Raw genomic sequence first — 15,347 nt, 5'->3', positions numbered from 1 at the left:
GTTTGGGGTTTTAGGCTGGGTTTCTGTACAGCACTTTTAGATATCAGCTGATGTAAGAAGGGCTTTTATAAATAAATTTTATTTGAATCAGGTGAGCACTATGGAATATGGTATCAGGTAGCCGAGCGGCTGGACTCTTGGTCCATCAACCGAAAGGTAGCTGGATCGAATCCCTGAGCCGACAAGTTGAATAGTCTGTTGATGTGCCCTTGAGCAAGGCATCCCTAACTGCTCCTGGAAGTCTCTCTGGATAAGAATGTCTGCTAAGTGTAAAATAGATCAATGGAATACCATCACATCTGGTGTGTATTCGACAAGGGAAAAGTTCGTGAACTTTCACATGCCATGTGAACTTTCTACTCCATATAGTAAGAGTAGCAAAGTCATTTTCAGTTAGAATGTTGTCGCTAAAAAGCCTAACTAATCCATGCCAAAATTAGCTATTTGCGGCTTCACCCGTAACATTTTGGCTTCACCCCCCCACCCTTCCCCCCCTCTCTCTCCTCTCCTCTCCTCACCACCCCTACTCCCCCCCTTCACCGCTCTCTCCTCTCCCTCCTCTCCTCATCACCCCTACTCCCCCCCTTCCCCCCTCTCTCCTCTCCCACCTCTCCTCTCCTCACCACCCCTACTCCCCCCTTCCCCCCTCTCTCCTCTCCCTCCTCTCCTCTCCTCACCACCCCTACTCCCCCCCTTCCCCCCTCTCTCCTCTCTCTCCCCCCCTTCCCCCTCCCTCCTCTCCTCTCCTCACCACCCCTACTCCCCCCCTTCCCCCCTCTCTCCTCTCTCTCCCCCCCTTCCCCCTCCCTCCTCTGCTCTCCTCACCACCCTTCCCCCCTCTACTCTCCCTCCTCTCCTCTCCTCACCACCCCTACTCCCCCCTACCCCCCTCTCTCCTCTCCTCTCCTCAACACCCCTACTCCCCCCTACCCCCCTCTCTCCTCTCCTCCCCCCCCCCCCCCCCTCTCCCTCTCCTCCCCCAGTATGGCCAGGCAGCGTGGTTTCCGTGGGACCTACTGTTTCCTGGTCCCCTACCTGGTCTGCTTCCTGTGGTGTGAGTTCTCTGTGGTGCTGCTCCAAAACTCTTCCCCCGTGGGGCTCATCCGAACCTGCGTTGCCTACTTCCTGTTCCTGTTTGCCTTGCCCGTGCTGGCCGTGGGGCTGGCTGCCATGGTCCTCATCCAGCTGATCAAATGGTTCCTGGAGCTGGAGCTCACCAAGGTGATGATTGGTCGGCAGGTTAAGAGACATGCACGCAGTACATAACGTTTTAAAAACACGATGGGGATAGCCCAATAAAGTCAATGACTTGTTTCTGTTGTGTTCCCAAATGGCGATACGATAACTTTATTGTTCATTTGTATTTGTTTCACTTAGTGAGGTCAGTTTACAAAATACACAAATCAACACACTATAATACCACTGTAATGCCACTATAATACCACTGTAATGCCACTATAATACCACTGTAATGCCACTATAATACCACTGTAATGCCACTATAAATCCCCTATAATACCACTATAATAACACTATAAATCCCCTATAATACCACTGTAATGCCACTATAATACCACTGTAATGCCACTATAATACCACTGTAATGCCACTATAAATCCCCTATAATACCACTATAATACCGCTATAATACCACTATAATACCACTGTAATGCCACTATAATACCACTGTAATGCCACTATAATACCACTGTAATGCCCCTATAATACCACTATAATACCACTATAAATCCCCTATAATACCACTATAATACCACTGTAATGCCACTATAAATCCCCTATAATACCACTATAATGCCCCTATAATACCACTATAATACCACTATAAATCCCCTATAATACCACTATAATACCACTATAAATCCCCTATAATACCACTATAATACCACTATAATACCGCTATAAATCCCCTATAATACCACTATAATACCACTATAATGCCACTATAAATTAATACCACTATAATACCACTGTAATACCACTATTATCCCCTATAATACCACTATAATACCACTATAAATCCCCTATAATACCACTATAATACCACTATAAATCCCCTATAATACCACTATAATACCACTATAATACCACTATAAATCCCCTATAATACCACTATAATACCACTATAATACCACTATAATACCACTATAATACCACTATAAATCCCCTATAATACCACTATAATACCACTATAATACCACTATAAATCCCCTATAATACCACTATAATACCACTATAATACCACTATAATACCACTATAAATCCCCTATAATACCACTATAATACCACTATAATACCACTATAATACCACTATAATACCACTATAAATCCCCTATAATACCACTATAATACCACTATAATACCACTATAAACCCCTATAATACCACTATAATACCACTATAATACCACTGTAATGCCACTATAATACCACTATAATACCACTATAAATCCCCTATAATACCACTATAATACCACTATAAATCCCCTATAATACCACTATAATACCACTATAATACCACTATAAATCCCCTATAATACCACTATAATACCACTATAAATCCCCTATAATACCACTATAATACCACTATAATACCACTGTAATGCCACTGTAATGCCACTATAATACCACTATAATACCACTATAATACCACTATAAATCCCCTATAATACCACTATAAATCCCCTATAATACCACTATAATACCACTATAAATCCCCTATAATACCACTATAATACCACTATAAATCCACTATAATACCACTATAATACCACTATAAATCCCCTATAATACCACTATAATACCACTATAAATCCCCTATAATACCACTATAATACCACTGTAATGCCACTGTAATGCCACTATAATACCACTATAATACCACTATAAACCACTATAATCCACTATAATACCACTATAATACCACTATAATACCGCTATAAATCCCCTATAATACCACTATAATACCACTATAATACCACTATAAATCCCCTATAATACCACTATAATACCACTATAATACCACTATAATACCACTATAATACCACTATAATACCACTATAATACCACTATAAATCCCCTATAATACCACTATAATACCGCTATAAATCCCCTATAATACCACTATAATACCACTATAATACCACTATAATACCACTATAATACCACTGTAATGCCACTATAAATCCCCTATAATACCACTATAATAACACTATAATCCCCTATAAATCCCCTATAATACCACTATAATACCACTATAATGCCACTATAAATTAATACCACTATAATACCACTGTAATACCACTATTATCCCCTATAATACCACTATAAATCCCCTATAATACCACTATAATGCCACTGTAATACCACTGTAATGCCACTATAAATTCCCTATAATGCCACTATAATCATGGTAGTCTGACTTGGGACAAATGTCCACATTGCGTTGGTTAATAAAGTTTCTTCTCCTTCTAATCCTCAGATGATTGTGACGCTGGCCGTGTGTGCAGTGCCGGTGACACTGAGGCTGTGGACGCGCTTCGGCCTGTCGCTCATGGACGTGTTCCACTCCATGTCGCAACGCGGCGCCGTCAAGCTCATCCTATGCTGCGTCACTATGGTGATGCTGTTCTTCTGGACGTACGTCTACCATTCAGAGGGACTGCAGGTAAAGAGGAAGGGGGAGGGGTTCATTCTATAAATATTTGAAAGAGGCAGGTGACTTATAAATGCCTTAAGGTTTTTCCTTCTCCTGCACTTTTCTCTTGTCTTTTAAACCCTCATCACATTGTTTTGTATTTCCTTGTGTGCAAATAAATAATACAGTAATTTAAAAAGACAAAAAAAAGGGTGGGGGGGAAGCAAGACATACAGTGAACTCTAAAAGTATTTGGACAGTGACACATTTTAGATTTTTCTGACTCTGTACTCCAGCACTTCGGATTTTAAATGCAAAAATTACTTCAAGGTTAAAGTGCAGACTGTCAGCTTTAATTTTAGCGTATTTACATCCATATCGGGTGAAACGTTTAGAAATTACAGCACTATTTGTACATAGTCCACCCCATTTTAGGGAACCAAAAGTATTGTGAGTAGTAAAAAGTGTAGTATTTGGTCCCATATTCCTTGTGACTCTACAAACTTGTTGGATACATTTGCTGTTTGTTTTGGCTGTGTTTCAGATTATTTTGTGCCCAATAGAAATGAATGGTAAATAATGTATAGTGTAATTTTGGAGTCACTTTTATTGTATGTAATAATATAATGCGTTTCTAAACACTTCTACATTAATGTGGACGCTACCATGATCTCGGATAATCCTGAATGAATCCTGAACAATGATGAGAGAGGAAGTTACAGACACACAAATATCCTACCCCCAAGACATGCTAATCTCTCACCATTACAGGAGAGGTTAGCATTTTGGAGGGTGGCTATGATATTTGTGCGTCTGTAACTTCCTCACTCATCATTATTCACGATTCATTTAGGACTATCCGTAATCATGGTAGCATCCACATTATTTACAATAAAAATGACTCCAAAATGACACTATACATTATTTACCATTCATTTCTATTGGGCACAAAATAATCTGAAACACGACCAAAACAAACAGCAAATGTATCCAACAAGTTTGTAGAGTCACAAGCTTGATGTAGTCATTACATGCTAGGAATATGGGACCAAATACTACACTTTGTACTACTTTAATACACATAAGTGAATTGATCCAAATACTTTTGGTTCCCTAAAATGGGGGGGGTGTCACAGTTGTCTTCGTCTTCTGACGATAATGCGAAATCGTCATCAGAAAATGTGGACCAATACGCAGCAGGTACGTGAATGCTCATCTTGATTTTTAATTAATCTCAACAATGAACATACAAAACACAAAAAACGAACACTCGACAAATAAACAGTCTGGTAAGGCACAAGGCTATACACAGAATAATCACCCACAAATCACACATACAAACACACCCTAATATATGGAACTCTCAATCAAAGGCAGATAGACAACACCTGCCTTCAACTGAGAGTCCCAACCCCAATCAACCAAACATAGAAACACACAACCTAGACTAACCATAGAATTAACTAAACATAAACCAAAACCCGGAATTACTAAATCAAACACCCTTTACACAAACACACCACCCCGAACCACATAAAACAAATACCCCCTGCCACGCCCTGACCAAACTACAAAACAATTAACCTTATATACTGGCCAGGACGTGACAGTACCCCCCCCTTAAAGGTGCTACCCCAGAAGCACCTTAACAAAAAATAACCCCAAGCAACACCAACAAAAAGTCCCCTTTTCTAAAGGGAGGGAAGGGAGGGTGGCTGCCGTCAACGACGGCACTGTGCTACACCCCCCCTCCCCAACCCACCTATTTCTGGAGGTGGCTCTGGCTCCGGCCGTTCCAGGCTGTCGGGCCACTCTGGCATCGCCGAGGGGCAGTCGGACCAGTCTGGCATCGCCGGGGGGCAGTCGGGGCAGTCTGGCAATTCGGGACAGTCTGGGCAGTCTGGCAATTCGGGACAGTCTGGGCAGTCTGGCAATTCGGGACAGTCTGGGCAGTCTGGCAATTCGGGACAGTCTGGGCAGTCTGGCAATTCGGGACAGTCTGGGCAGTCTGGCAATTCGGGACAGTCTGGGCAGTCTGGCAATTCGGGACCGTCTGGGCAGTCTGGCCACTCGGGCCACTCCGGCAGTTCAGGGCAGTCTGGCCACTCCGGCAGTTCAGGGCAGTCTGGCCACTCCGGCAGTTCAGGGCAGTCTGGCCACTCCGGCAGTTCAGGGCAGTCTGGCCACTCCGGCAGTTCAGGGCAGTCTGGCCACTCCGGCAGTTCAGGGCAGTCTGGCCACTCCGGCAGTTCAGGGCAGTCTGGCCACTCCGGCAGTTCAGGGCAGTCTGGCCACTCCGGCAGTTCAGGGCAGTCTGGCCACTCCGGCAGTTCAGCGCAGTCTGGCCACTCCGGCAGTTCAGCGCAGTCTGGCCACTCCGGCAGTTCAGCGCAGTCTGACCACTCCGGCAGTTCAGCGCAGTCTGGCCACTCCGGCAGTTCAGCGCAGTCTGGCCACTCCGGCAGTTCAGCGCAGTCTGGCCACTCCGGCAGTTCAGCGCAGTCTGGCCACTCCGGCAGTTCAGCGCAGTCTGACCACTCCGGCAGTTCAGCGCAGTCTGACCACTCCGGCAGTTCAGCGCAGTCTGACCTCTCTGGCGACTGTTGACTGGCGGGCAGCTCTGACGACTGTTGACTGGCGGGCAGCTCTGACGATGACTGTTGACTGGCGGGCAGCTCTGACGATGACTGTTGACTGGCGGGCAGCTCTGACGATGACTGTTGACTGGCGGGCAGCTCTGACGATGACTGTTGACTGGCGGGCAGCTCTGACGATGACTGTTGACTGGCGGGCAGCTCTGACGATGACTGTTGACTGGCGGGCAGCTCTGACGATGACTGTTGACTGGCGGGCAGCTCTGACGATGACTGTTGACTGGCGGGCAGCTCTGACGATGACTGTTGACTGGCGGGCAGCTCTGATGATGACTGTTGACTGGCGGGCAGCTCTGATGAAGACTGTTGACTGGCGAGGCTGGGTTGGCGCACTTGTAGCCTGGTGCGTGGTGCTGGTACTGGGCTTACCAGATTATGTACACGCACCTCCAGGCTAGTGCGGGGAGCGGGAACAGGACGAGTCGGACTGGGTTGACGCACTTCCGGGTCCGCACGAGAGACAGGAGCTGGAAACCCAGGGCTATGGAGGCGCACAGCCGGTCTAGATCTTACCTCCTGCACAACCCGCCTTGGCTGGATGGAACTAGTAGCCCTGTACGAGCGGGGTGCTCGTACAGGGCAGACTGGGCTGTGCAGGGGCCTGATGGTAGCCGTGCGTAGAGCGGGAGTTGGGTAGCCTGGTCCTCGGAGGCGTACCGGCGACCAGATGCGCTGCGCAGGCATCCTCCTACCAGGCTGGATGCCCGCTCTAGCACGGCACCTGCGAGGGGCTGGAATAAAGCGCACCGGACTGTGCGTGCGTATGGGTGAGATAGTGCGCTCCTCAGCGAAACATAGCGCTCTCCACCCCATACGCTCCTCCATATAACCACGAGTAGCTGGCTTCCGGCTCTTCTTACGCCTAGCCAAACTACCCGTGTGCCCCCCCACCAAAATTTTCTTGGGGGTGCCTCTCGTGCTTCTCCTTCAGCGCGTACTTGGCCTCGTACCACCGCCTCTCTGCCTTGGCTGCCTCAATTTCCCCCTGCGGGCGTCGATAATCCCCAGCCTGATGCCAGGGTCCGGCCCCGTCCAGAACTTCCTCCAAAGTCCACTTCTCCCGCCAGTCCAACTCGAACTCCGTCTGCTCCTTCCTCTGCTGCTTGGTCCTTTGGTGGTGGGTGATTCTGTCACAGTTGTCTTCGTCTTCTGACGATAATGCGAAATCGTCATCAGAAAATGTGGACCAATACGCAGCAGGTACGTGAATGCTCATCTTGATTTTTAATTAATCTCAACAATGAACATACAAAACACAAAAAACGAACACTCGACAAATAAACAGTCTGGTAAGGCACAAGGCTATACACAGAATAATCACCCACAAATCACACATACAAACACACCCTAATATATGGGACTCTCAATCAAAGGCAGATAGACAACACCTGCCTTCAACTGAGAGTCCCAACCCCAATCAACCAAACATAGAAACACACAACCTAGACTAACCATAGAATTAACTAAACATAAACCAAAACCCGGAATTACTAAATCAAACACCCTTTACACAAACACACCACCCCGAACCACATAAAACAAATACCCCCTGCCACGCCCTGACCAAACTACAAAACAATTAACCTTATATACTGGCCAGGACGTGACAGGGGGACTATGTGCAAAATGTGCTGTAATTTCAAAACAGTTCACCCGATGAAAATACCCTCAAATTAAAGCTGTCAGTCTGACCTTTAACCTCTAAGTCATTGAATCATTTCAAATCCAAAGTGGTGGAGTTCAGAGCCAAAACAACAAAAGTATTGAGACAGTAACATGTGTTACTGTCCCCAATACTGTTGGAGCTGATTCTATTACAGTGATGTGAATGTATCTCTGGATGGGACGTAACTGGGACTGTACAAGACTCGCTTTTTACTGGATGGGACGGTAACTGGGGCTGTACTTGGCTCTCTGTTTACTGGATGGGACGGTAACTGGGGCTGTACTTGGCTCTCTGTTTACTGGATGGGACGGTAACTGGGGCTGTACTTGGCTCTCTGTTTACTGGATGGGACGGTAACTGGGGCTGTACTTGGCTCTCTGTTTACTGGATGGGACGGTAACTGGAGCTGTACTTGGCTCTCTGTTTACTGGATGGGACGGTAACTGGGGCTGTACTTGGCTCTCTGTTTACTGGATGGGATGGTAACTGGGACTGTACTTGGCTCTCTGTTTACTGGATGGGACGGTAACTGGGGCTGTACTTGGCTCTCTGTTTACTGGATGGGACGGTAACTGGGGCTGTACTTGGCTCTCTGTTTACTGGATGGGACGGTAACTGGGACTGTACTTGGCTCTCTGTTTACTGGATGGGACGGTAACTGGAGCTGTACTTGGCTCTCTGTTTACTGGATGGGATGGTAACTGGGACTGTACTTGGCTCTCTGTTTACTGGATGGGACGGTAACTGGAGCTGTACTTGGCTCTCTGTTTACTGGATGGGACGGTAACTGGGGCTGTACTTGGCTCTCTGTTTACTGGATGGGACGGTAACTGGGACTGTACAAGACTCGCTTTTTACTGGATGGGACGGTAACTGGAGCTGTACTTGGCTCTCTGTTTACTGGATGGGATGGTAACTGGGACTGTACTTGGCTCTCTGTTTACTGGATGGGACGTAACTGGAGCTGTACTTGGCTCTCTGTTTACTGGATGGGACGGTAACTGGGGCTGTACTTGGCTCTCTGTTTACTGGATGGGACGGTAACTGGGGCTGTACTTGGCTCTCTGTTTACTGGATGGGACGGTAACTGGGACTGTACTTGGCTCTCCGTTTACTGGATGGGACGGTAACTGGAGCTGTACTTGGCTCTCTGTTTACTGGATGGGACGGTAACTGGGGCTGTACTTGGCTCTCTGTTTACTGGATGGGACAGTAACTGGGGCTGTACTTGGCTCTCTGTTTACTGGATTGGACGGTAACTGGAGCTGTACTTGGCTCTCTGTTTACTGGATGGGACAGTAACTGGGGCTGTACTTGGCTCTCTGTTTACTGGATGGGACGGTAACTGGAGCTGTACTTGGCTCTCTGTTTACTGGATGGGACAGTAACTGGGGCTGTACTTGGCTCTCTGTTTACTGGATTGGACGGTAACTGGAGCTGTACTTGGCTCTCTGTTTACTGTGTGTATAGATGGCTAAATGCACTCCACTGATTTAATGAAATGTCATATTTAATTGAATGTCATATTTGATTTGATTGAATGATATATTTGATTTGATTGAATGATATATTTGATTTGATTTGAACCTTTAATTGTATTGAATGAAATGTAATGTTGATGTTTAGGGGTATAACTCTACATTGACCTGGAGACAGTACGGACAGCTGTGTGGTCCTCCTGCCTGGAAGGTGAAAGGTGTGGCTCAGACACAGATCTTCTGTACACACCTGGACGGACACCAGGTACATCACTTAAACACTCTGACACCAGGTACATCACTGAAACACATTCTGACACCAGGTACATCACTTAAACACTCTGACACCAGGTACATCACTTAAACACTCTGACACCAGGTACATCACTTAAACACTCTGACACCAGGTACATCACTTAAACACTCTGACACCAGGTACATCACTGAAACACTCTGACACCAGGTACATCACTTAAACACTCTGACACCAGGTACATCACTTAAACACTCTGACACCAGGTACATCACTGAAACACTCTGACACCAGGTACATCACTGAAACACTCTGACACCAGGTACATCACTGAAACACATTCTGACACCAGGTACATCACTTAAACACTCTGACACCAGGTACATCACTTAAACACTCTGACACCAGGTACATCACTGAAACACTCTGACACCAGGTACATCACTGAAACACTCTGACACCAGGTACATCACTTAAACACTCTGACACCAGGTACATCACTTAAACACTCTGACACCAGGTACATCACTGAAACACTCTGACACCAGGTACATCACTGAAACACTCTGACACCAGGTACATCACTTAAACACTCTGACACCAGGTACATCACTGAAACACTCTGACACCAGGTACATCACTGAAACACTCTGACACCAGGTACATCACTGAAACACTCTGACACCAGGTACATCACTTAAACACTCTGACACCAGGTACATCACTTAAACACTCTGACACCAGGTACATCACTGAAACACTCTGACACCAGGTACATCACTGAAACACATTCTGACACCAGCTATACTGTATGTATAGGGAATAGTGTGCCATTTCGAACTAAACCTTTTTGTAATTCTTCTTTTTTTTTTTTTTATCCCAGGTGACATGGACCGGTAGGTTCCGGCAGGTGCGTGTAGCGGAAACTGAGAACGGAGCCCAGTCCGTCATCAACCTGCTGCCGGTGTTCATGGGAGATTGGCTACGCTGTCTTTACGGAGAGACCTATCCTAAATGTGACCCGCTGCGGAACAACTCCACCAACACCTCCACATCCTCAACGGCCAACTCCAACACCCCCGACGCCACAGCAACCGTCGCTAATGCTAACCTCGCCGTCGCCGACTATGCCAACACCACAGTGCTTGGAGTTGCCGTGCCGACGGCCGTCCTCCTCCAGCAGCAGGAAGAGGAGGAGCTATGTGTGATCAAGGCTTTGGCCAAACACACGTGTCACGTGAAGCGCTACGACAGCTATGTGTTGGAGGTAAGAGATACAGACAACGTTTACATTTTAGTCATTTAACAGACGCTCTTCTCTGACAGCTATGTGTTGGAGGTAAGAGATACAGACAACGTTTACATTTTTAGCCTGGCTTTTACGTTTACATTTTAGTAATTTAACAGACGCTCTTCTACGACAGCTATGTGTTGGAGGTAAGAGATACAGACAACGTTTACATTTTTAGCCTGGCTTTTACGTTTACATTTTAGTAATTTAACAGACGCTCTTCTCCGGAGCGACTTACAGAATTGAGTGTATATATTTTCGGCCTTTTTCATACTGGTCCCCCGTGGGAATCGAACTCACTTCCTGATGTTGCAAGCACAATGCTCTACCCGCTGAGCCCCACGGGACCGGGACCTTTAATCAGTAGTAGTTTTAGATATACTCTGTGTTTTATGATGTGTTATTTATCCACTTTTACTGCTTTTCATTTTATTGTTATAATGTAAAGTGTGATTTAATTTTTATGTACTTTAATCAAAGTTTGATATGATTTGAGGTGGGGGTGGGGATGCCCGAGGAAGACGGGGTGCCAGAGGACCGGGCCAGAGACATCAAACTGGTGGCCAGTCATGAGTTCAGACAGGTAAACCCTATTCCTTAAGGACTGATAGAACCCTGTTCTAATGATGACATTATTAACCTATTACTGTTGGTGTTGTCCACAGCCATGTATTTACAGAGTTTAGCCTTTCATAGTGCGATAAACTTCACTGTCCTAACTCTCTAAATACATGGCTCTGTTGTTATCTAGGTGCACTCATTAAATTATGTTTAATTAAAATGATTAACCTATTAAAAACTGGGGTCTCCCGAATGTAAAATGTATGCATGCATTTGTTAAAAGGCCTAAATGATTATGCTAAATGATTAAATGATGAAGCTGTTGGTGTTGTGTAGGTGTTGCTGCGCCTGCAGCCCGGCAGCCTGGTGGAGTTCAGCACTACGTTGGAGGGTCGTCTGGGGGGCCAGGTCCCGTCCTTCGAGCTGAAGGCCATCTACTGTCTGGACTGTGACTCCTCCCTTCTGACCGCTGCCGGACAGGTAATATATAATAATAATAATATGCCATTTAGCAGACAATTCTATCCAAAGACACTTAGTCATGCTTGCATACATTTTACACATGGGAGGCCCCGGGAATCGAACCCACTATCCTGGCATTGCAAGCTCTACCAACTGACTTACAGTGTCTGTACTTGTTTCTGCAGGTAAAGATAGAGAGAGACTGGAGACGGACCACCCTCAACTCCGTCAAGTTCGCATTCGACTTCTTCTTCTCTCCCTTCCTCTCGGCACGTATCGACGTGTGACAGGACGAGAAAGGAGAGAAATGTAGTGACGGGGGGAAAAATACAAGAGGAATGGATGGATAGAAGGATTTCAATTCAATACAACTTTATTTTGTCCTGGAATGTTTTAATGTGTACAATAGTTTGCCTTGGACCCCCCCCTTCCTGTCCTAAAGGATCAACGTGTGACCAACCAGTAGTGGAAGAGACAGTGGCAGCCATTTTTCAAAATGGACTAGGGTAAAAAATAGGAAATGGATGAATAAAGGAATTCAATTCAATACAACTTCATTTGTAGAGCAACTTAGTGATTAAAGGGATGGATTGATGGACAGATGGACGGAGGTGTGAAAAGGGGCGTGTCTCTGGTTGGAACACCTGAAGGGAGCGGTTGCTACAGTTACTCAGATGCTGCTGTTCTCTTCTGGAAGCCATTTTGTTTCGTTTTTTCTTCACGAGGTGGCTCGTTACCACGGCAACGAGCTGCGGCAGCATTTTTACGACGGGATGGATGGTTGGGTCAGATTGTATCTAATCGGGCAGAAACACCCGGAGAGCTGAAATCAAATGAGGAAGTGGGTCGTCTGTAAACTGCATTACCTGAATGTATCTCCACTGGAAGCTGTCGTTTTTCAACGGGAAACAGTTCACCAATAGCTAGAGTGGTCTTTAAACGGGGAAACTGGAGGAAGACGCTAGGGAATAATGGTGAATGAAGATTTCAGAGGAACAGTCCTTACAAATATAGTATTAAGAGTTGTGTATTTAACTGTCTTTAGGAACACACTCATGACTTGTGTATGTAGAATATGTAGCATATCTATAGATCTATATTGTACTACAACTACGTAATCTGTCTGTCTGTCTGTCTGTCTGTCTGTCTGTCTGTCTGTCTGTCTGTCTGTCTGTCTGTCTGTCTGTCTGTCTGTCTGTCTGTCTCTGTCTGTCTGTCTGTCTGTCTGTCTGTCTGTCTGTCTGTCTGTATTTGCAGTGGTTTATCTGAAATGTAGCACTTAGTAACTTTTGGATGTTTCCCAGCAAGCACATACCGTTCTGAAAACCATATGTTAACCAGAGTGGCACAGCGGTCGTAAGGCACCGCATCTCAGCGCTAGAGGCGTCACTACAGACCCTGGTTCGATCCGGGGCCTGTATCACAACCGGCCGTTATCGTGAAGTCCCATAGGGCGGCGCTCAATTGTCCCAGCGTCGTCCGGGGTTTGGCCGGTGTAGGCCGTCATTGTAAAATAAGAATGAGTTCTTCAGTGACTTGCCTAGTTAAATAAAGGGAAGGAAAACATCTTAGAGCTTGGTGAGAGTGTGTTTGTCCTGTGGTTATATTGCACACAACTTCCCAATAACGTTTCCTACAGGTTTCCTCATGGTTCTATTTAGTCATGTTCTCAGAACGTTCAGAGAACGTTAAGACACAACATTCTTTTATGGGAATTTCAGTACTTCAGCCTAATGTTTCCTACAGGTTTCCTCATGGTTCTATATAAAGTAATGTTCTCAGAACGTTCAGAGAACGTTAAGACAAAACATTCTTCTATGGGAATTTCAGTACTTCAGCATAATGTTTCCTACAGGTTTCCTCGTGGTTTTATTTAAAGTCGTGTTCTCAGAACATTAAGAAATCTTTACATAAAAACCACAAGAAAACATTAGAAAGATAGCTATGTAAAAACATTAGTATGTTCAAAGAATGTTGTAAGAATGTTATTTAAAAACATACATTCTGTTCTCAGCATCTACAAAACACTCTCTATGCACTAGCTTGTTAAGTGTGTAAATTAAAATTGGTACCTTTTTTTTAAATTTACAAACTTTAAATCGAATTAGAATGAATGTTGCCGTTTCTCTTTAAAAATATTATACTGATGCAATAATGTTCTACTCAGTCACCGGATACATTCACTGTCTTACAACTGGTCAGGTCAGTATAGTGAAGCACACAGAAAGGTTTGCAAAATTCCAGTCGTTTAACCAAAATTCCCAGGTTTTCCAGTTTGGAAGATTCCCGGAATCAGGGGGGGAACAAGCAGGAAATCCTGGGAATTTAATTGAAAGTTACTGGAATTTTACAACCTTACACACAGATCTAGACGACAACAACAACAACCATGACATGTTCAAACACGTCTTTGAGAAACTGAAACATGTTCTTGATCTATATTTGGTCCTCTCCCAGGCCAGTGTGAGGTATTAGCAGTCCGTTAGCCCTGAGTCACAGTTTCACTGTCTGTTCCACTCAGTCACAGATTAGGTTGGTGTTTTGTAGCTTTGGCCCCGTTCACACTCAGGTTCTGCAAGTGATCTACAACACATTGGACACAATGGTTGTGATCTGATGTATTTTTGTGATGCAATGAAGAGTTTGTTGCAGATCCATTGAGCCTCCACACGCTTGTTTAGTTTATTTGTGTGCAGAAAAACTCTTGTATGATACAACTGGCATCCCAACCGTTGTGTTGTACGTCAGTTGTATACGGGGCCACTGTCACGACTTCTGCCGAAGTCGGTCCCTCTCCTTGTTCGGGCGGTGTTCGGCGGTCGACGTCACCGGCCTTCTAGCCATCGCCGATCCACCTTTCATTTTCCATTGGTTTTGTCTTTTCTTCCCTCACACCTGGTTTCAATTCCATCAATTACATGTTGTGTATTTAACCCTCTGTTCCCCCCCCCCCATGTTCTTGTCCGGAATTGTTGATTGTAAGAGTTTGTGCACGTTATGTCTGGCGTGCGAAGGGTTTCGTTCCATTGTATTTATTTATTGTTTTTGTTCACGGTGATTTTATTAATTAAACTGCACCGTTGTAACACAGTGTTTGCTCTCCTGCGCCTGACTTCTCTGGTGCCAGTACGCACACATTACAGCCACTGTGGTCTTGCTTCTGCTTTGCTTGCTCTTGGTCTGGACCGGGTTACTGTAAAGCTCTTCCATTAGGTTCTAGGCTGGGTTACTGTAAAGCTCTTTTATTAGGTTCTAGGCTGGGTAACTGTAAAGCTCTTTCATTAGGGTCTAGGCTGGGTTACTGTAAAGCTCTTTCATTAGGGTCTAGG

The 15,347-nt window shown here is 45.4% G+C and overlaps 1 protein-coding gene across 1 annotated transcript in view; it reads left to right on the top strand.

Annotated features, from left to right (window-relative positions):
- LOC106594199 (wolframin) overlaps positions 1-15,108 on the top strand; it is a 52,439-nt gene extending 37,331 nt beyond the window's left edge. Inside the window, exons 13-19 of the mRNA XM_082973984.1 lie at positions 984-1,221; positions 3,498-3,683; positions 9,600-9,716; positions 10,588-10,971; positions 11,492-11,578; positions 11,893-12,036; positions 12,204-15,108. Of these exons, the coding sequence (XP_082830110.1) occupies positions 984-1,221; positions 3,498-3,683; positions 9,600-9,716; positions 10,588-10,971; positions 11,492-11,578; positions 11,893-12,036; positions 12,204-12,305 (1,258 nt within the window). The 3' untranslated portion in view covers positions 12,306-15,108. The remainder of the gene's footprint in view (positions 1-983; positions 1,222-3,497; positions 3,684-9,599; positions 9,717-10,587; positions 10,972-11,491; positions 11,579-11,892; positions 12,037-12,203) is intronic.
- The last annotated feature ends 239 nt before the right edge of the window (positions 15,109-15,347 follow it).

Source organism: Salmo salar, chromosome 04 (assembly GCF_965601325.2).
Source record: "Salmo salar chromosome 04, fSalSal1, whole genome shotgun sequence".
NCBI lineage: Eukaryota > Metazoa > Chordata > Actinopteri > Salmoniformes > Salmonidae > Salmo > Salmo salar.
This window is presented reverse-complemented; position numbering and strand designations above follow the sequence as displayed.